Source organism: Grus americana, chromosome 3, assembly GCF_028858705.1.
Source record: "Grus americana isolate bGruAme1 chromosome 3, bGruAme1.mat, whole genome shotgun sequence".
NCBI classification, from domain to species: domain Eukaryota; kingdom Metazoa; phylum Chordata; class Aves; order Gruiformes; family Gruidae; genus Grus; species Grus americana.
The window spans coordinates 46103154-46125293 of record NC_072854.1 but is presented as its reverse complement, the minus strand read 5'-3'; the positions used below and the strand labels follow the sequence as shown (position 1 = coordinate 46125293).

General features: G+C 37.9%; 1 protein-coding gene across 1 annotated transcript in view; it reads left to right on the top strand.

Moving 5' to 3' along the window:
- ASCC3 (activating signal cointegrator 1 complex subunit 3) overlaps positions 1 to 21151 on the top strand; it is a 276779-nt gene extending 255628 nt beyond the window's left edge. The window contains exons 38-42 of the mRNA XM_054820094.1: positions 11507 to 11658; positions 12170 to 12320; positions 18087 to 18293; positions 20263 to 20438; positions 20537 to 21151. Coding sequence (XP_054676069.1) covers positions 11507 to 11658; positions 12170 to 12320; positions 18087 to 18293; positions 20263 to 20438; positions 20537 to 20684 — 834 coding nt within the window. The 3' untranslated portion in view covers positions 20685 to 21151. The remainder of the gene's footprint in view (positions 1 to 11506; positions 11659 to 12169; positions 12321 to 18086; positions 18294 to 20262; positions 20439 to 20536) is intronic.
- The last annotated feature ends 989 nt before the right edge of the window (positions 21152 to 22140 follow it).

Here is a 22140-nt window from a genome sequence, read left to right as displayed (position 1 = left end):
TTTTTGTTTGCTCAAATTTTAATACCCCCAGTGATCTGTCATCTATCAGAATGGGGTTCTGATCTTGTTTGAAGCTTGTTGGCGGTATGGTAACCGCAAACATCGTTCTGTCAACTCTACCGGTTTGTAAAACCACTCTACGAGAAATTATTAATCAATGCTCTAGACAGACAAAATACCGTGGGCAATTCAGTGTCCAGTGATTTGGATAGCTCTCAACCTTAACACTAGCAAAAGCTGCAAGCTTGTAATACTACTATCAAACAAAGCAAAACTAAAGTTAAGAAAAGGAAAGTAAGAAGCAAATAACACCACAGATGTTATTGCTACGCACTCTTAAACTTGGCAACCAGCAGTGCTTGAATGCAGGTCTGCTCCAAATATTTCAAATCAATAAAATCATGGTGCTGATTAAAGCTTCAATGTATGAACAGTTATTATTCGTAATACTCAGTTATTAACAGAGAACAACATCACTTGCTCAGGTGAAGAAATTAACCTTTGTTTCAAAGAAACGACATACTTAAAGTTCATTTAGACATTTGTGGAATTAGCGTTTAGGGGGTTAATTACATATTTGGAAAAAAATGTAAATTAAATGTTCTTTTCAATAATTATTTTGCTCAATATTTATCCTGATATGATAACAAATGTATTTTTAATCCTATTACTGCATAATAGGTATTTCAGAAACAATAATCACTCAGAAGGAAAAACCCTAAAATGTTCAACACTTCCTTTAAACTGAAGTAGAATTCAGAAAAATACCATTCCATACTGTGCCTTGGTACTCTGGCCTTCAGTTAACTACTACATAATGTTACATATACAGTCATTCAAAAAAAAAAAAAAGCCTCTTTAAAAAAAAAAAAAAGAAAAGAAAAAACATGCAAGCATTTTTGTATTTTGAAGTTGGCGCATGGTTTACATCTCTTGGGAGAATATTTGTTCCATCTTATTAGTCACGCTTTCCAAACGGAGGTTAAAGTTCCCAGAATCTAAGCAATAGACAGGGTTACACTTTCAATACTGGTTGTTACCTTTTTCCTTAGCACTGACCTGCTGATGAACTCTGGGTCAACAGAGGTGGAAAAAAAAGATGTTAGTTGTGAGAAAAGGAACTGAACCATAGAAGGATCCATTGATAAACATATTCAGTGGGTGATGTTCTCTGTGTGTGTGAACACACACTCGCGCACCACCAAACGTAAAATTCAGCAGTGAGAGAGGAATTGGTTGTTGAGTTATGTTGAACTTTTGTTTATTTACTTACAAAGTACTTTAGCTGTTAAGGTTGTATAGCTAACCTTCAAATTGTGACCTGAACATAAACTGTTATTTTTGCTGGCGGGTATGTGAATGACAGACTTTCCATATCGGCGCTGCTTTTCTGGTACAAGAAAGCAAGATCTTTCAAAGAGTTTTTACAAGTGATTGTATCTCAGTATATACAGCAGGCCTCCATCCCAGGCCCCCCGCAGAGCAGATTTGCCATCTCTAGCCACGATATGTAAGGAGGCCTCTCCATCACAGACTACTGAACTTCTCCACTCTTCTGTGCTGTCTTTCACCTGAATCAACCTTCTCTCCCATGCTTCCTTTGGCATCCCACCCATCGCATCCTCCAACCCATTCCTCCAACATCCTCTGAGCCTCTTCCTTCCTTCCCTCAGTGGCTTTAGGCTGAGTAGAGTTAATGGTCAGTCAGAAAACTCTGTTAACAGCATCAGATAGATAAATGTAGCTGGTGGATTTCACATAAGATTCCACTCTTAAATTAATTTTCCTGAGATGTCTCAGAAGTTTTGTTTTTATGTTAGAATTCTGTTGATCTATGCTTGTGATGAAAGATAGAAGTCATAAGCTGTGATGTCACGGCTAAAAGCTAAAAGAGCATATTGCCACATTTGGTACAGCATTAATAGAATTTGAGGAGTCATGGTGCTGGCTCAGTACAGGAATGTAATTCTTACCATAGAAAATGGAAGAAATATATTCTGTTACAGTTTTCCTATAGTAAGCATTTGTTAGGTATAGATGGAGTTCATTATAGCAAGATAAAATTTAGTGTCTGTTTACTCAGGATGAACTACAGAATTCTTTCCCTTTTACTGCAGAAATATGGGGAACAGCAAAACATTCTGGCAGGGGAATGCCTATCTGCTCCCACACTCATCTCTGTAATGAACGGGCACTGAGGCATTGACCAGAGTAAAGGAAAGTCCCTGCTCTACATTGAAAAGCTCAAGTCAAAAACTAATAAGTTTGTTATCAGTGACAGGCTCTCGTAGATAAAGCACAGAAGGTTCCCATGGTTCAAAAAATCTGCCATGACTTCCTATGCGATCTTGGGCAAGTCATTTAATTTTTATTTGCCTCTGTTACCTTTCATACAATTACAGTAGACTGCATTTTCTCTTCAAGGCTAGCAGTCTGCATTATTTTTACTGGGAAAAGATAGAGGTGTCAGTAAGATGGTACTGAACACTCCAGTAGTTGCTCAAAATCAAACACTTCTCCACTTTTTGCGCAAGAACAGCAAAGAATAAAAATTCTAATGAAAATATTTGTCTAATATTTTTATAGAATATAATTATTATTGTAAAGACAATACCCCATCTTCTTTCCTATCTCTGATATAAGAATATGTGAAACAGACTAAATTTAATCTCTTTTTTACTTCTTTTGTCAAGCCTTATATTTTGTGACTGTGTATTCAGCGATCAGTTCTTACTCTGCTGTTCTAAGACTCTCGCCTATATTTGCATTAATTGAAATGGATAATTGAGGCAGTAATACCGTCAGTCTCGGATTCAGCAGGGCAGTCTCTTCTAGGAAAGAGGCTGCTGGCTTTTCATTGGGATTGGCCACAAGCCTCCACTTGTAGTATAATCGTTGATAAAATATTTTAATATTGCCAGGAGTAGAACTGCCATGAAGCTCAGCCTTAACCTTTGAGAAGTGTTTACCTATGGATGTGTTAAACACATCTCAGTAGGGTACCTGTGCACTGAGAGAAGATGGACATGAAGTCAGATTCCAAATTGCAGAATAGAAAGTAGTTTGCACAGGAAGCATGCACATCCCTGAAATGAGGACGTTGTAATGCTGTCACGGATGGCCTGCCTTTCCACATCATGTTAGTCCTCTAGAGAATCTCATTAAAACTCTTGGGGTTAAGCACTGCATTTCCTTAGCTGGACGGTGATGTGCGTAACACCGCTTTACCATTCTAAAATAGTTAAAGTAAATAAGTTGTTTCTGGTCATTTAAATTGCAGCTTTTGCTACAGTTCTGCTTATGAGAATCATCTTTGTGGTACATGTTCAGAGTCGTCAAATATTGCACAAATATGTTGCCCAATTCAGCTGTCTTTTAAGAGCTAGCTTATGTACGAAATGCTTCCTCTACTAAACTGCAGACTGTTCTGGCTGATGGTGGGAGCTGCAGCCGCTGCTCCTCAGGCAAAATGTATTTTCCCACTGTATCAGCACAGCTGCAACGAGCAGAGCTGCTTGAGCTGTGGTTCCCCGTCTAGGAGAACGAGAATGTCCCTCAGCTCTGGACTTCCCATCCTCCCCAAACCTCCTCAGTTCCTAACAGCCACTAAAACTATTGACTTGGGGAGCCATATCTAACTGGGATCATTTGTTTTACTGCCTGTGAGGAAATGGAGAAGTTTTTAAAGATCCTATGTGTGTTTTGAGCTCATACGTTGTCTGTGGTTGGTGCAGGTGTGCCGATTACTTGCTGCAAGGTGGTGGGAGTTACAGGAATGGCTTATTTTACAGTTGTGTAAGTAAGATTTGCCCAGAAGGACCAAGGGAAAGAGATAATTTCTTTGTTTAATGGGTGCATTGGCAACTATAAATAAATGGGCAGCTTTACTGAAGGAAGGGAAGAGAATCAAATTAACTTGAGAATGCAGAGGATTATTCAGAAACAAGTGAAGAGCAGAGCCCATATCTCCTTAGCTACTACTGTGTATGCAGTAGTATTCCAGTGACAGCACCATATTTGCAATTTCACTTAAATACTGGTTGCTTTCATGGTTGGATGGCTATTATTCCACCTTAGGAGGGCAGAAATAATAGACTAATAAAAAAATTTGTAGTGCATATACCGGACAGTAATGCTTATTTATAGATACTACGCAGCAATGGATGGCTTTGTAGTGAAAGTACCTGGGCATGGGGAATGCTCAGGTGGAATTACTTGCTGCCTGCTTATGTTTTATAGGTAGGTATGTATATGGGAGAAGGGAGGGTTACCTTTGTGGCAGTGGTGTTAGGGTTTTTGCTCGCTGTGGATAATTGGTGAAATGGTGTACGGAAGCATCTTGGTGACAGTTTAATGATGATTTGGTGCTGCTTATATATAATCCCTCCCCCACCCAGGACAAACCTTTTCCCAGTTGGGGCTGGAGGAAATGAGTAATGCTTAACCCATTTGTGTGATCAATTCACTTAAGCAGCTACTGTGAAATGTTAATCACAACTTTAATTTGTACTGCATTAGCATTTTGATTAACTTGTAGGCTTGCTAGCACACTTGAAGCACTTTTACTCATAGTTACAGCTCGGAAATGACTTTTTGATTAATTAAGTTTGTTAGACAGCAGCTGAGCTTCCTGAATGCTAACCTTATGGGGCTAAAAGTTCAGGAGAAAGTTACTGGGAATAACTGTTGCTGTTGAAAAGGATTCTTGTGAACGCACTCAAAAAACTTAATTATTGACAAAATATTACATTACTACTTTGAAACTGACTTTAAACTCTAAAGAGGGCAGATTTATTATGAGAAAGATGCTGTATATTTTTCATGGGTTTGGTAGATTTGTGTGAGATTTGGAACAAATGCTGTCTTTAAGACATTGTTTATGTTAGAAAACTGGGGTTTCTTGCCAAGAGATTTTTATCAAAAAGATTTTATTGTATTTACAGTTCACTAGTATAGTAGACAATATCAATTCATTAATTAATAATTTGAAAATAAATTGGATATTGGGACTCAACAAGTTCTGAACATGTAGGGTTATGCCCTACCAAGTTTATATTGCTGATATCACATTCCATAGCTGCTTTTATCTGTGTAATACTATAGAAAAAAAAAACCAACAGTAAGAACCCAAGGGTTGCACTCCAGTAAATGTAGACAGTAAGTGATTTGTCCTTTCCCTGGTTCTGATCGTACTAATAATGTTACTATGGAGGCTAAAGGATGAATACGGGGATAGGAATTTTACAAAGCAGCTAGGAAGGTCGTAATTAGCATATGTCAGCGAGACCTTTATGATGATGAGAGAATGAAGAATTAGCCTCTCGGAGGGGGTGGCAGAGCATATGGAAGAGGGAGCTGAATATGTTTGTAAAAAAAGTGAAGGGAAGGGGGATGCAGAGGGCAGTATAAAAGGAGTGCCTCCTCAATAGGATTAATTACATCTTATTCACGATATCTCTGATAAAGTACTGGGGGGGGGTTGGTCTGTAGGCTGAAACTATACAGCTGTATAAGTCTGATTTAATTGATCTGAAAGAACTCCTCTCCCTCCCCAAATTAATACATTTCTAAAAAGTATTCTTGGAGTAGATCTCTGAAGTGCAAAGGTTCTGTAGATACCTGTTTTACCAATATATAACATACAAAAGGTAGTGACCTTTAAACCCTCTGTAAGACTTCTTCAAATATATTCCAACTTTTCAGGTCAGTTGTTGTTTCTGGGGTATTTAATTGAAGCATCGTAATCATGATTTATATAAAAACTTGAAACTTATAGTACATGGCATGTTTTAACATCTGGAAAAATATTTTGCTTGTGTTAGTACGATCTCAAGTCACATGTGGATCATAATATAATATTACATATTGGAAGGCTTCCTACATTTGAAGCATGTGCAAAAAAGATCTATTATTATTCTGCATCCATAGTTTTCAGGAAATTCAGTAAGATGCTTACACTTTTGCATATTATTACCTATAAATATTTGTCATATAAACTCTGTAGTCCTAAACAGCTGTAATTAGGCACCAATCTAATGATTTTAATAGATCTATGGATTTAAACTCATATTTCTAACTGCAGTGTAGTCCTAGACAACAGAACTTATATTAGCATGCAGCAAAGACAAGAGTGGGGATATTCCAATTATTTTATATTGGAATACTATACACAATAAATTCAGGTACAAAAATAGGTACAAAACCCAACCAGCCTTAACTCTGTTTTTTGATATGACTGTGCAATAAAAGTTTAAAGTATTTTAGTCTTACACAGTTTATTTCTTTTAAATTATTGTTTCCTTCCTCAAAGCATCACTGCAGAATAAAGCTTTTATTTGTTTGGCCAAGAATATGTTGGATTTACTTTACATAAACTTTCAAGTCTAAGGTGAATGTTGTTCTGCATAGAGGGCTGCATACATTAGTGTAGCAACCTTCAATTTCCCGAATGAAAGAGCTCAAGAAAGTGTCATAGTCTGTGAAACACTGATACAAAAAAAAAATTGATATTTTAAGAGTGGAGAACTTTGAGCCATGTAACTCACCCTGAGTACTCCTGAAGCTTCAGCCCCCATCCACCAAGTCATTGCCACCAATGGCATCACTGTATATTCAGAGTTATATGCCAGGTGACTGGAAACAGAAAAAGAAATTATTCCAAGCAGTATGCAATCTCTGTTAATAAGATGCAAGCTATTTCATTTTAACACTTCACTAACTTAAATAGGTTTTTCCTTTAAGATAAGTCATTTGAGTAGATCAGAAATTCTGCAAGTGGTACGGTCTCTGTTCCCCTGCCACCTACCCAGTCGTACAAGAGTGATCCGGAATATCTGGCTTTCAAATGAAGGATGTGAAAGTAATACCAAAAGCAGTGTTAAAGCTTTGCAAAAAAATTCTAAAATAAAAGACTTTACAATCAAGGTATTTCTGTTGCTAGACAAATCTCCCAAACAGGTGGAGGGGTGAGTGGGGTGGGGAAGTTTGTTATGGAACAATTTAGTATCTGTTATTTTGAGCATTTATCCAGAGTGCTTAAAACCACCAGAGAAAAGCAATGTTTGGCTATCACTTCTCCGCCAGGCCACACACTCACCTCTCCCACATCCTGCCTCCATCTTTGCTTCCCCTCAAGATAGAGCATTATATACCATAATTTAAATTCCAAGCATCGGTAGTAACTTTGGCTAAAAAGAGACAGACTGTTTGTAAAACCTCAGCTTCACGTGAGACCAGAAAGGTACAATTTGATGAGTTTAAATAGTTCAGTGCTTAAGCATAACCAACAACCACTCCTGAAAAGGAGATGATGGAAATCTGATAATAATGCTGAGGGTTTCGTATTAATGCAGTCCTGAAATAAAGAAAGAAATTGCAAGATTTTGATCCAAACATTTTGACATTCAATTCTGAATATCATCAAAATGAAAAATTTTGCCATACCTACATCAATCCTTTATTGAGCATCAGGTTTTTTGTCCTTCTAGCTTCTTGTTCCCATGTTGGTACAAGCCAAGCTGTTATGGATAATGATAGACAAAATGTTAAAGGATGTGCTACTAATTGCTATTATTACTTTGTGGTTGTCCAAGTATGACACTTGAAAGGCTTAAAGCTAACACCTGATTCTTTCATTAAAACCCATCTCAGCTAGGCCTCTGCTTTTATTCTCCTAAGTGCAGGAAGAGGCCCAAATAGGATGATGGTAAACATATTTTTCATTATAACAAGCAATATTTCCCTTGACTCCATCTATTTACCCCCTCTTTTCTACTTTAGGTTAAAAAGTGGTGGGCTTAGGGCTTTTATTTTTTTAACTTGTTGGTTTATTAAAAAATACTTGTGTTTTTTCTGTAAGTAAAAGCATCTTTATATTTTTGTTGTTTCACTTCTGGCACTCACTGTCCTCTGAATGTTTGCTCTATGATGAAATTAGCCTGTGTCGGCATGAAATTCTGAGGCTAGAAAGGCAGACAACCAACTTGTGCCATTTCTCAGTTTAGAAAAATATTCTTAGTCTGTTCCAATCTTATCAGCCAGAAGATATTTAGAAATTACTTACTCCTTTGCCAAAGAAGAGTTAAAGAAGCCACAAATTTCTAGAAAATTATGCTGGTTTGTAGATAAAAACAACAGCAAAAAACCAAACAAGCAGCAACTGGAGAAACTAGAGAGGCTAAACATTATTCATCAGATAATGTAAATATTACATATCGGGGGGTTTTTTATCTTTTATATTCTTTTCTTTACTTAGTTGCTACATTTTATATAGCTAATTTGGAGATAGGGGAATGACTTGATTTGTTACCTTGAGTATTTATAGGAATTTCAATATGCATTTAAGTACCAAGCATCTGTGTGTTTTACACTTAGGGGAAAATGAAACGTGTGCGGGTTTCCAAGGCAGCAGATGAAACAAGCCAACTTTACCATTGTTCTGACTTTTTCACAATGTCACTGTCTTGGATTTCACATCCAGATAGAGATGCTGTGAATAAATTCTATGGGTGAAGAAGCAGAAAATAAGGAGGAAAAGAGGATTTGCCATGTGGATTCATTATAACAATGTGGAACACAGAGTCTCACACACACAGGCTTTCCTTACTCCCTACGGGATGTCTATCTGTAGGCCTCTATCAATTTCTAGGAGATTTTCTATGTGAAAGGATCCTCCAGTTAATTTCAGTGTATAGCTTGGTTTAGATTTATCTTTCTCTTACATCTTCTCTCTTCCTTTCCCCTTTTCAAACCTCTGTTAAAAGGGATGGGGGTAGGGGACTAGATTTTTAAAAAAGAAAACAATGAAAACACTGTTATGTATGTATCCTCAGAAGTATTTTATGAAAATACCACTGCTTCATGACGACTAAAAATACAATTTACTGTATTCTTCTTGCTGCTCATGGAAAAGACAGGATATCTACGCACCTATTATTCTTCACGTGTATACAGCAGTCGCGTCATTGAGGAATATGATGTTTCAGGCTATGTCAGAATAGCAGAAAGGAAAGGACAAGAATCAGGTAGTGGAGAATAGGAGGGAGATACCATACTGTCTGAGTGATACACTCAGAGACACAGACTGTACCGTATGTATGGGCTTCAGTATATTTTAAAATGTGGAAGCAGGTAAAGAGCGACTCGCCTTGTAAGTTTAAAAGACAGACTTCACTCTGATACAAGCTGAGAACAATTCCCTCTTTATCTGACTAAAAATCACGGGAACCAACACATAAATCTACAGGCCATGAAGCTGCTCCTTTTAAATGTGATTTCTAACATAATTTTATTTCCTATTGGGTAAAAATTATTATACCTGGCAATCGCCTTGGCAAGCCAAGGGAGAGACAGAAAAAGAAAACCATTAATGTTGTGCTGTGAGGGACTATTTCTAGGGTCACTAGGAAAGTTATTAGGGTGTTTCAGGGTGCTATGGCCCTTCCTTCAAAAAAGACAAGCTAAATGTTAAATCTAGATCTTTATTAGCTGAAAGGCACTTTATCCACAATTCATGAGAAATGAATGAGATCATGTTTGGGTAATACAGGTAACGCTTTAAATATTTTTCTAAGTGTCACTGATCTTATCACCCTGATCTGGAATAAAACCTGTTGAAATTGCATTGTAAACTGCTAAAATAAACTGTGTGACTGGCCAGGACTGAAACTAACTTGTGTCTTTAAACTCAGTATTTCTCCAGAATCACTGTAATTTAATTGAAATAGCTCTGCGTGTGTAAACAACTCCTTTGTTTAAAGAAGATTTCACTGTTTAGTTTGCCTTAAGTAAATGCTGCCTTTTGTTTGTCTGTAAAACATTTGATTAAATGTAAAGACTTACATAGACAGCTTCTTCTCATTACACTAGTGGCTGGAAAATAAGTTAAAATGATGCAGGTATCTGCTGTCTGAGGAAGTATTGAACAATATCATTTGTCTTTAGAAGAAAAACCCATGGAAGCATCTTAAGCCTAGTCCTAAAATCAAACTACAGCGCTCCTAATATCAAGAAGATGTTATTTAAAGAAGTGTTGAAACTGTTCAATATACCAGGCTCTTTTCTTGCTTTCTTAAAAAATATTTTCTAGTTTTTTAATCAAACTCCAAATTTCCTACATGCCAAACTACTTTTAAATACATGACTTGCTACTGAATTAGAGTGCTGTATCTCACTTTGCTGTGATCATAATGGTATTAAACAACAAAATAAGCAAGATAACTAACATAGCATAGCATAATTTTCTTCACCAGCTGAAATGCTTCTATAAATTATAGTAATTGTTTTAATGTACTCTGGACAGGGTGAAAAGTATACTAGATATTCCAATAACTGCATTCACTATTAAAAAAAAAAAAAAGGTGAAACCAAAAGCTCATGTTTGGTCCTTTCGCCTTTGGAAGAAAAATTCTCTTTCAGACTAACCAAACAGAATTTAAGTCCAGTCAGGAAAAAAGCAAGCATAACAATTTTTTCATGTCAATAGGGCCACTTGCGATGCACAATCCATAATGAATTTTGCAGATTTAGATCTTTATGCTAGTGACACTTATAGCTATACCTTTTACTTGTATTGTCAAAAGCAGAGTAAGTAGAAATGGAGCAGAAACTCACGAGACATGGAAGGCAGGATGATCATTAACACTTCAAAGTGTGATGTGTGGCTGGATAGGGGTTTCTTGTTTGCTTGAGGGTTTTATGTACCTTGGGAAAGCTTTTCAGATTCGGGATAGAGATGCCAAAGGAGAGACGGCCAAGCATCCCTCATTTCAAGACAGTCAACTGTTTACAATGCAAAGGGTGAAATCCGTGTTATTTCTGACTGCTCTTACTCACTCTAGGTAAATTATTAGCTATTTTGTAATCTTTCTTCAAGATTTTAAGTTAGGTGTTAGTGTTGCACAAAACCTCAAAAATGCTCATTAAGGTAAATTTTAGCATTTTAATCTGGTTCAATTCAAGAGATTTTTAAGTCCTTAGGTTAAAATGGGAATAATGACTGCTACTGGTAAGTGATATTAGTATTATTTTTGAACAAATGTAAATATATTGTTGTTGTTGTTAAGTAGTTCAAGGATTTTTGAATAATTATACAATTCTGGCAAAGCTCTTATGTCAAAATATAAACCAGTACTGCAGTTAATTGTAACTTCTTCCTTTACAGTAAACTCTGAGATTTATTCCTTTGATTCTGAGTTGGATTATGTAGAAGAGAGGTAATTTGTAAGGAAAAGGTCCCACTTTCTGCACTCACCCCCAAAAACATGGTGTAAATTACCTTTTCAGGGGTAAGAGTTGATGATGATGCAGGATTTAATCCATCTTTTTTCAAGGTTAATTCAAAAGGTGCCTACTGCCATCAGTAGAGGTTGAAGTAAATTCCCATTAAAGACCTAGACATTCCTGTACATTAAACATTAAATAAATGCTCTTACTTGTATGACCCATGTACACAATTCTACTTGCATTCTCTTTTATATATATATATATATATGTCTCCTTTGATTAGGCAATGCTGGATGTTGCAGCACATCACGGCTGGCTGGTGACTGCTCTGAATATCACCAATCTGGTGCAGATGGTGGTTCAGGGAAGATGGATATACAACTCTTCCCTGCTTACCCTGCCCAATATAGAGCCACACCACCTTTACCTTTTCAGGTATGTAATTCTTCTATGCATTTGCAGGTTTGCAATTTCATTCCACCTTTGATTGCTGATTGTGTTTGAATGTCATTGTTGTGCCCGAGAATGTTCATTAATGTGCCAGAAGCAGAACTCATTCTTCCACAGTGATGCTTTCCCAAATGGAGTTTCTGTTTCTGTTTTCAATATTCATTGATTAATTAACCCCCACAGATTATTTTGAAAACCATGATTCCAGACAAATTAAGAAGAGATCACTGGAAGGGTTCCAAATCCTAACAAATCTAACTCTGTATATTAATTATCTCTTTATTTTAATCCATTATAAAAATACATCAGTATCCATCTTAATATCATAGATAATGCTAAGCTCTACAGATGCCTAGATGATGCAGTGATTAACGCTACCCAAAAATAAATGACCGGCATTTAATAACAGAAACCAGTATCAAGTTTTACCACCAAAACAACTGAAAACAAATGTTTGCTTTCCTTCCCTGGGCATATGTTTTGCTGTCTGTAACAGGAAGTGGAGCCAAGGCAAAAGGAAGAGTGTGCATGGAGGTTACCAAGGACCTATCGAGTGTCTGCCCGAACTGATGGCTGCCTGCGAAGGAAAAGAGAATGTTTTTGCTTCCATTCTGGACAGTGAATTGCAAACAGCACACATTTTACAGGTAATACTTTCCATCCGTGGTCATTGTCAGTGTGATTGGAAAGGAGGAGTAGTTGGGAAAAGAAATACTCTCTTCCCTTCAGCAAATATCACGAGATGTTCTGTATAAAGTGCAACACATTCATTGCTCTAATTTCAAGGTACTGCTAGCTTTACAGAGGTTCTTCTCTGCCTGTTTTCTTAATATTATTTTCACTTATTCCCTGCTAACCAGTAACAGAGTCTGGTTTATGGCTGATATTACCACATCTCTTTGCTCTAAAGATACTTCTCTAGGTCATTCAATCTGCTGAGTGTTATCCACCTTTTCATAGCCAGCTATGCACTAGGAATACATGCATTGCAAATGTCATCGTAGCTGGTTTCTGAAGTGGTCTGTCAAACACCATTTTTTTTCTAACAATACCCTCAGTAAAAGATCCAGCACTCATTTTCTATTTGAAACAGAAAAAGCAGATAAAATTTTCACACTTCACAGGGGAAACAAAAAAATACTATCTCAAAATGTTGAGGCTGCTGGAGGCTTATTTTCAGTTTGGTTTTCAAGCCATTTCCAGCAAAGGGCAGCTATATTCCATAGTATTCATCACCTGCTAAGCTTATTGATTTCAAATAAATGTATGAAAGATGAAAACTTCAAAAGCTATACTTCGAATGTTTTTTATTTGAATATTTAAAAAGACAGCAATATGTCCTGTGTTTGACTGTTCAGCTTCAGTTAAACCTTTTACTGGTATGCAAACAAGAAGAAAAGTACTTAAATGTCTGTAACAGACATCTGCATTTGTAACTAAATTAACATCAAAATTTTGAATTAAGAAAATGTATTGACATCAAAACAAGGCTCCCTTTAACAACAGATTTCTAACATAATACACATTGATTTCAGTCCAACTTTTAGATGCGATAAAAAATTAGAACATTGTTATAATTAGTTCAGGGAGAACTCAGAAGTAAACTTACTTAATTTATTTGCATAAATTGCCATTCTGTTATCTTTAAAAGCAAATGCAAATTGGCTCTGTCTGATATGATGATGGTTATTTGGCTCAAAAGTGCTTCAATTTGCGTAGCAATCTGGTGTCGTCTCTGCAGTGAGGCGATCCCAGGTAACATACAAATCCTGAATTATTCCAGAAATTAGTATGTTTAAAGCATCAATTTAAGTGCTAATTGCAGTAGTAATGAGAAAAAGCAGTACTACTGTGAGATTTGCATCTACTGCCCCATCAGTATGCCTGGAACGGCTGCTGACTGGCAGAGGATTTGGCTGCTAATTAAATAATTGTATGCATGGCAGTGTTCTCGTCTGATTCAATAGATGAAGATTAATCCTCAGATAAATATGTTTGGCTGGTATTGAAATGTCTTAGCAGTTTCTTCAAAAATAGCTTGTGTGTATGTGGTGTGTACGTTCACACCGTGAATGACTCTGTGCCTCTATATGTCTATGTTTGTAAATACAGATGCATATAAGAGGGAAAAACATAATGCCTTAGCATCAGATAGGCAGAACGTTTCATTTCTGTGAGTTGGGAATGGCTGTATTGGGTATAGCAAAGCCATGACTGGATTATGCAGGTTGTTGCAAATGTGAAACGTTTATACCAACATTTTATATTCTTTACGGAATTTTTTTGGGGGAAAAAACCCTATTGTAATACCTTGTAGAGAAGTAAAATTCATATTCAGACTGCCTGTTGAGTGCCTTCACATGTAAAGGCCTTCAATGCACACTTAGACAGGGGCCAACCAAGAGAAAAATTCTTCAATAAAGTATGCATCTTTATGATACATTTTCTATAAAGAAAGAATATAAGATTACAGAGTTTAAGCCTAGCATTCTGGCACTAGACCTGAACAAAGTCAAATACAGTGGTAAGTACACCACTAAATTGCCAAAAACCTTCTTTTCCTAACAAACCTTTTACTTCTCACTCACAGTATATTGAACCTGTATCTTAAACCTGGTTCTAGCAGGAAACTGGTAAAAACAGCTTAAGCTTTACATAAATTTGAGGCAGACAGGAAAACGAAGAAATTTCACATTTGGAAAGAAAAAAATGTCTTTTAAGCAGATTGGTAATTAATTTTTAAATAGCAGCTCTTGAAGCTGCTCATGGATTTGGAATATTAGGCTAAGTCCTGGGGAGACAGATTATTGGCAAAAATGCTAATGATGTTATCAAAGGTTCATGAAGAATTTCTCATGTGATTATGATTTCAATCCATGGGTTTGGTAGGTAAATATATATATAGTATATATGTACATGCACACATTGGGCATGTTGATATATTTAAAAGGAGATAACATGGGCTTGTGTCATCCTATCCAGCAAAAAAACCAGTAAAATTGTCAAGAGATACCTAAGTAACGTGTGGGCCTGAGTTTAATTTTCCAAAAGTTAGTTATAATCCTAAACCCCATTGAAAGTCAGCGGGGCTTTAAATGCTGACAGCCTGAATTCAAAAACTATTTAGACTGTAACTCTGATTTTTGGGCTAATCTCCATGTTTGTTTCACAGATTCATTCTGAATTATAGTTCTTTAACAAATCTTTTTCAGTTGCTAAATCACTTAGGCATTAGGCGCCTTTTAAAATACTAAGCCGATATTTGTATTATTGAAAGAGAAAAAAAGAAACTTCAAGATTGAAAAAAAAATATTATCCCTGCTGTAGTATTAGCTGCTTTTACTCTGGAAGTATCTGTGTTCCTATAATCTTTTTCATTTTCAGCTGCTACTGCTTGACTTTTTTCCTCAGTAAGAAACGCATTTCTTCGTTTTCTTCACCTTGCGTGGATGATAAAAAGGCAGCCTGCTGCCCATACTGTATCAATGATCAAGCAGTACTTACTTGGCCTTTAATTTTCAAATACACAAGGCCTGGAGAATGACATATTACAACTACTTTCTCATCTCATTAGAAAGTTACTCAGAGTTACTTTGGTTTGTTTACACTTTAAAAGCTACATGAGAACATGACAGCCTTTGACAAATAGAATATATTGGGGCTGTACAGTATAAACCAGACCAAATCACAGTCTTCAACAGAGCGACGGGTAACGCCACAGAAGGACTTAATGCGTTATGATCTCTGCTGAAATTAAACTTTGTTCTAACATAATTGTAACAGGTCTTGTCCTCTGAGACCGTACACATACAAGTTTTCCAGGTAAATGATATCTAAAGTACAAGCAAAGGGGTGACCGCGGGTTGGTATCTATTAGGGTGCCTCTACTGAACGCAGCAGCAGAACACTGCATCAGTGCACAGAGAGTCGCACACAGTAGGTCCGTACAGTTCCTGCGGTAAGCTTCATCTTTTAAAGCTTCACATTAAACATAAAATCATTTGCCAGTTAAGGTGTTACTGCTCAGGTTGCCTCATCCAGTGTCATCTGCTGGAGGTGACTTTAGTAGTGTCTTGTGTGTTAAATGTAGCAAAATCCTGGTAACAACTAATGAATTAAGAATGTCTGTGGTGTTTTTTCTCCTTCTTCAAAGTGCTGCCTTTTTTTCGCCATTTTCCCTTTCAGAGTTGCGACAAAGAGGGATATCTCTTCCCTTAATGTTCTAGCTGTTTATTTTCTGTTATAATTTTCCTGTCCTTTCTTAGCTAAGGCACCGTTAAGAACATCGGTGCAATTCATCGGTGTCCCCTGCTTCTATACTGCCATTCCTGAGCGCTCACAGCTGGCCCTCCCCACCTTCCCATTGAACGGACACAGCTGTTCATGCAGCACACAGAGGAGGGAAGAGAGAGAGATTAGGTTTTAGCCTAAATCAGTTTTCTCATTTAGTTCAGCCAGGCTCTGGTAATGCAGCCATTTTAATCCAACGTAAGTCTGCGCAGCAGCCGAAATGGGCAGTCCTGCCCTCCCCGTGCCATTTTCACCTCTCCTGACCTAACTGACTGCACAGCTGCACAAACGCTGTGGCTGGTTCGGGCAAGGAGGTGGGAACGAGCATCTGGGGATGAGGGGAGGAGGCATCGCATCAACCCTCTCGCTGACAGTCAAAATGGCCTGTAGCCAAGTGGCTACGTGAATGCTTGTGCCAGCAGGGGAGGAGGCTGGACCACTTCTTTCAGTGGCTCTGGAGGTTCATGCTTATTCAGAGTACTCACAGGATTAGAGACTATGCTTCCACAGTCAGCTTTAAGCTGATCTAAGTTCACACCGTCACCAGAATGATTAGCAGGCTGATCCATCTAGCTGCACAATCACAGCATGGCAGTGCCAATGTACGGGGGATGGAGAAGGGGACAGCTAGCTGGCAGCAGGGGGGGACGTTGGGGAGAGGGATGGCACCACCTTTTCCTACGGCAGCGAGATCTTAGGTCTGCTTGCCCTGGCTGCTGTATTCCTAATTATGTATTAACATATACCGTTACTGTCAGTACAAATCATGGCAATGACGTCTCCAAAAAGCAAACTGAGTTTTTATTAGGGCTCTAGATCTAGCACAGAAAAAGCAATCAGAGACACATCAAGCACAGTCTAAGTGAAAATAGATTTTGTTGAAACACAAGATGGTCAAACAAATGCATGAAAAACAAAATATACTTTAGTCTTTTTCTAGTTAAACCACTTCTGTTCTGTGCCAGTATTGCCCACACAACTATGGCTACCCTCTTCGTTCCCACAAGTTCCCGTTTTGGCATCTGCTGGCTCTTTAGTAAGATGAATCTTCTTTCCTTTTTCTCACTCCCACTCTCTAGCTTTTCATATGTCTTGTTTGAAAACATGGGTGAAGTGCTGATTCCTATTTTGTTTTGGGGATAGAGGGGAAGGAGGGCAGGGCAGAGGGTGGTTCTTGGTTTTCTGTTTGTTTTTCTTCCAGTGCCAGTCTCATCTATCTTTTTCAGCCATAGTGAGGCCACAAATCACTGCCTCCATTCCACAGCCCATTTTTCCATTTCTTCTTCCTAACAAACTGCATTGAATGAACATGCTGATTTTCTTTTTACTAAGTGAAAGCCTGTGTTACGCCCTTCCGTTTTTGTCACAGCTTCTCAGAGCTGCTCTTCCTTGTATGATGGAGACCAAAACGAGAGACACGTAGGGCCGCGTTTTCAGGACGCCTCTTTAGGTTTGAAGAGAGTGTCATGTTCAGCTGCACAAATTGCATGCCTCTAACAGTTCCCTGTACTGAGAGAAAGCCAAGGGCCTGTTGCAGTTCATGAGAAACCACAGAGACTTAGGATTCCTCAGGAGGCCTGTGACAAGGAGGGTTCGTGAAGATTGATGCAAGAAAACCTTAAAAAAAAAACCTAGGGATAACTTTGGATATGCAGTTGAACTTTTGGTTAATTATCTGAACTGATCCTCTGAACTCTCTGAGGTTTGCCCATTGCTAATTAGCACTGCAGTGACTTGTTCTTTATGGATTATGCTAAGGAAGTTTAATTTAAAACTTAATTATACTAGTTTTTAAGTGGCTTATAGAGAAAAAATACTTTAGTCGGGAGTGGTAAGGAATTTTTTCCTCTGTTCAGACATCAGTAATCTTAGCGAGGCATGTGTAACGTGCTTGAGTAGTTTCACGTTTGTTTTATTTGCTTAGAAGAAAGTCGAGTAATAAGAGGTTAATGAAAAATATTGTATGCTTATGATTGAGAGTCGTATGATTATATATGATATTCTAATACATAATAAAGTATTATTCATATAGAAAAAATATGTAGACTGCACGTTGAATTGTTACCGTGACAATGACTGTATAGATTGTCTTGTAATCCGCAGGGATCTGTTTTTTTCTACAGGCTTGGAATTTCTTGTGTCGTTTGCCAATTCTAAACGTCAGCCTGACCATTAAGGGCTGTTGGGATGACCCGGTTCAGGCACAGAACGAAGTGCCTGTTCCTTCTTTGACAACAGACTCGCGAGACGACAAAAGATGGATCAAATTACATGCTGATCAAGAGTATGTGCTCCAAATACATCTGCAGAGAACCCAGATGGGGTATCAGGTAGATGAATTTATCATTTCCTTCCTAAGTGCACAAGTTTCCAATAATCCATTTACCTTACCAATAATGCTTCATACAGCATAACGGGGTTTTATGGTTTAAATATTATGTAAATGATAAACACTTTCAAAGCCTTTTTTGTGTTAGTAATGAAACAAATGGTTTTTCAGGTTGCAATAGGGTAGTAAATAGACCCTTAAGGTAAAATCCCAGACCAGTTCAAGTCCATGAAAAAAATCTCTCATTATTTTTTACAAACCAGAAACTCATAAGGTTCATGTGTTTGGGTACTATAAGCAGTGACAGTAGAGATGATAACTTCACAGGCAGTATTTAAGTCCTGGCCAGCCACAAATTCCTACTTCTTGTACTCCTGCATATCTTGCTTCCCCAAACCAGTTTATAAGCTTCCCTATTATATTCCCATGTACCTCCAAACTCCATACCAGACCTATACCTACAAATATGCTTCTACTCGTAACACATCCTCAGGCCTTTACTGAGGATGTTTCCCTTGTATTTTACACCTGAAGCTTTTTTGAACAGCTCCTAGAACACCTTCTACATGCAATTCTTTTCCACGCCCAGATTTGAGTCGCACCCCTTTGCCCAGTTAAAGCACACCCCCTTTTCCGTTGGGCTGGTCCCCTCGCTGGGCCCGCGGCAGCAAGGCTTCACGTGCCAGGCCAGAAACACCAGCAGCCGCCAGGGTTTCCCACTGCTCTGCCCCGTTTGTCGGCTCTGGGAAGAGTTAAGACCATGAGGCCTCCTGCATCCCAGTCAGGCACTGCTGACACTGTAGCTATCACTTACCTATAGATGCATTTTTTGTCTTTTGCATACCATGAGTGGCTTATGGACCACTGTGATTATAGTTTTGCTGATGAATTTCTCTAACATTTCAAACAACTAAGAATGATAATTACCAGCATTTTTCTTAAGATACCAAGAAGAGTTCAAGATATAAGCAGAGAACGGTTTTAGATGTTAGTTCTGAGACTCTTAAGACAACTTCATTTTGATAAAAATAATAATGGAGATACGTATGTTCTGTTGTAAATCCTGAAGTTAACTTACGTTAGTTAAAGAATTATATTTGAAAAGTATTCTTCTTTCCCAAAAGACTTCCTGTCCTCACTACAGCAGGTTCAGGTTCACCATAGCTTCAAGGGGAGACTGTCTCATTTGTAGGAAGGAAAAAGGGTCAAAGCTCCTTCATAGGTCATTCTGCTCTGCAGCTACCGACAGAGACCTTTCCTAACCAGAAGCCACTGAAAAGAAGGGAGTAGGAGCATTTCATGCAGTGATCCCTGTTTTACAAACCTCTCCCAGAATTTGATCCCTCTTTTGTAAAAAACAGGTGGATCAAACTGTTTCTGAAGCTTCACTGCTATGGTGGTGCTTTTTGTTCTGTATAAATCTTCAGTAAAACTTTTCCATCTACGGAACACAAAATGAATTCCGATTGAGTGCACATCATTGTATCTTTGGCTTTCAGCAGTAAAGTCACTGTCTTAAAGAATCACTGAAATTATCTTTCCTTTTGTTATATCAACCTCAGATAAAGACTTCAGCTGCAGTTTTTGTCTTTATGTTAATCTTGAACAACATTGTTTAGCTGTATTTAAAGACACAAAGTTTACAATTAACCCTTCTGCAGAGAATAGCATTGGGAATACATTAGATTAAATTACGAAAAGGGAACGCTATTTCCATTCAAGTTTTAATAGCTTACACAATAACTGGAACAGTATCTTGTATTTGGGGGTTTTCTCTGTGGACTGAGATTTTATTATTTCTTAAAAACCCTTCATCTGGAGAGAAATAAAAATATTTTAGTTTGGCTAAATTATAGTCTAATGTAAAAATTCACAACAATGTGTTTTTGAGGTGTTTTTTCGTGCAAGGAAGAATGGCATTTTGGAAAGGTGATTCCCAGTTCTACTGAACTGTTTCTTTTTCCTAACAGGGAAAGCAAGACAGTAAAGCAGTGGCTCCTCGATTCCCCAAAGTTAAAGATGAAGGATGGTTTTTGATACTGGGAGAAGTCGATAAAAAAGAACTCATCGCCCTGAAGAGAACTGGATATGTCAGAAATCGAAATACTGTTTCCGTTGCTTTTTATACTCCGGAAACTCCTGGAAAGTATGTAAAATTTAAAAATCAAGTTCTCTTAATGATTATCTTTCTCAAGTAGTCAAGACCTAATTTCCAAACTAATGATTCTGCTTTTTACTCTTTAGGTGTATCTACACCTTGTATCTCATGAGTGACAGTTACCTTGGCATGGACCAACAGTACGATATTTACCTGAACATTATACCAGCCAGTCCTTCAGCACAAGTCACTACAGAGGTGTCTGATGCTATGAGTCACCTGGCTCTGAAGTAAGGTCATCTGAAAAGCCCGTTCAAAAGAACTGGCCTTGCAGCTAAGACATCGGGTCATTCTGGACATCCAAAAATGCGTTTGCCTTAGCGGAACCAACTTCAAACCTCAAGACAACTAGGATATTGCAAGTGACTACTGTATTGACTCTGGTAACAGAGTTAGCCACAGTGGCCTTACTCCTTTATAAAGATTTGTCTTTTCTTGTTTCATCTCTCTTCTTTCAGAAGTTATGTTATTAAGTGAATTTTGACACATCAAAATAAAAGACTAAAAGCTATTGTAATTAACGCGAATTTAGGGCTATAGTCTTCATTTTGAAAAGTGTTCTGTAGCCTATGTATCAATGTAGTTTAAATAGTCAACTTTTTTAATTTATAGGGAAAAAATACAAAATTTGATCTAAGAACTGCTGAAAATATTGATGGATGTGTTATATTTCATGTTTAATAAAAATATGTCCATAAGAATGTTTTGCATTAGACTTTTCAGTGTAAAATATGAGATATATAGTAACAAAATCCTCCTCTTACACATACTACATTTTGAAAGCAAAAATCTACAGGCAAAATTTCACAAATTTCATTCTATATGCAGTAAATCTGCTTATAAAGGCATGCTGAACAGTATAAAATATTGCAATGTATACTGATCATAATTAAAGTTTGCCCTTTACGTGTATGTCCATACATATATATATATATGACATATTTACAATTTCTTTAGTGTTTTTCCCTGAATTTTGAAGGACTAAGGCATATGAAATCAGGTGTCCCATTCTAGGGTTCAGTGCTATAGTGGGCAACTACACTCTGTAAATAAGGGAGAGCAAGGCTCCAAAAACGTGGCTTACAACAGCCGGCCTGATGAGCAAGCAAGACTTCTGCCAGATGACAGGTAGTGTCTAAGAGAGGCCCAGCTCAGCGATAGTACCACGGAGGCGCTTCCACCTGTGAGACATAAATGTGAAGGGAGAAGGTAGCAGCATCTGTCTTCCGCACAATACAGCGATTAGACTGCAGAGCTGCACATCCTGAGGTCAGTGCTCTTCTCAGCCGTAAGGGGATTCAAGATGCTGAGTGAGTACTTGGAGGCGACATACTGCAAAAACATCATGCATCTTCACTCAGCTAGGCTAGACCTTAAACTGAACGTTAATATTTGAACTTGTTCAGCTTTGCGTTTAGCTGATAAGCATTGCCTCTCTGAGGGATCATTTTGCTAACATTTCCATTGTGTTCCACCAGACAAAAGAATACAGCAGAGTTGTTGCCTTGGAAGCTTCCCAGAAAAAAATGACAGTGGTGGTGCTGCAGCCACGTAGAATCACAAAATGGCTGAGGCTGGAAGGGACCTCTGGAGATCATCTGGCCTAACCCTCCTCCTCAAGCAGGGCCACCTAGAGCTGGTTGCCCAGGACCATCTCCAGATGGCTTTTGAATATCTCCAAGGATGGAGA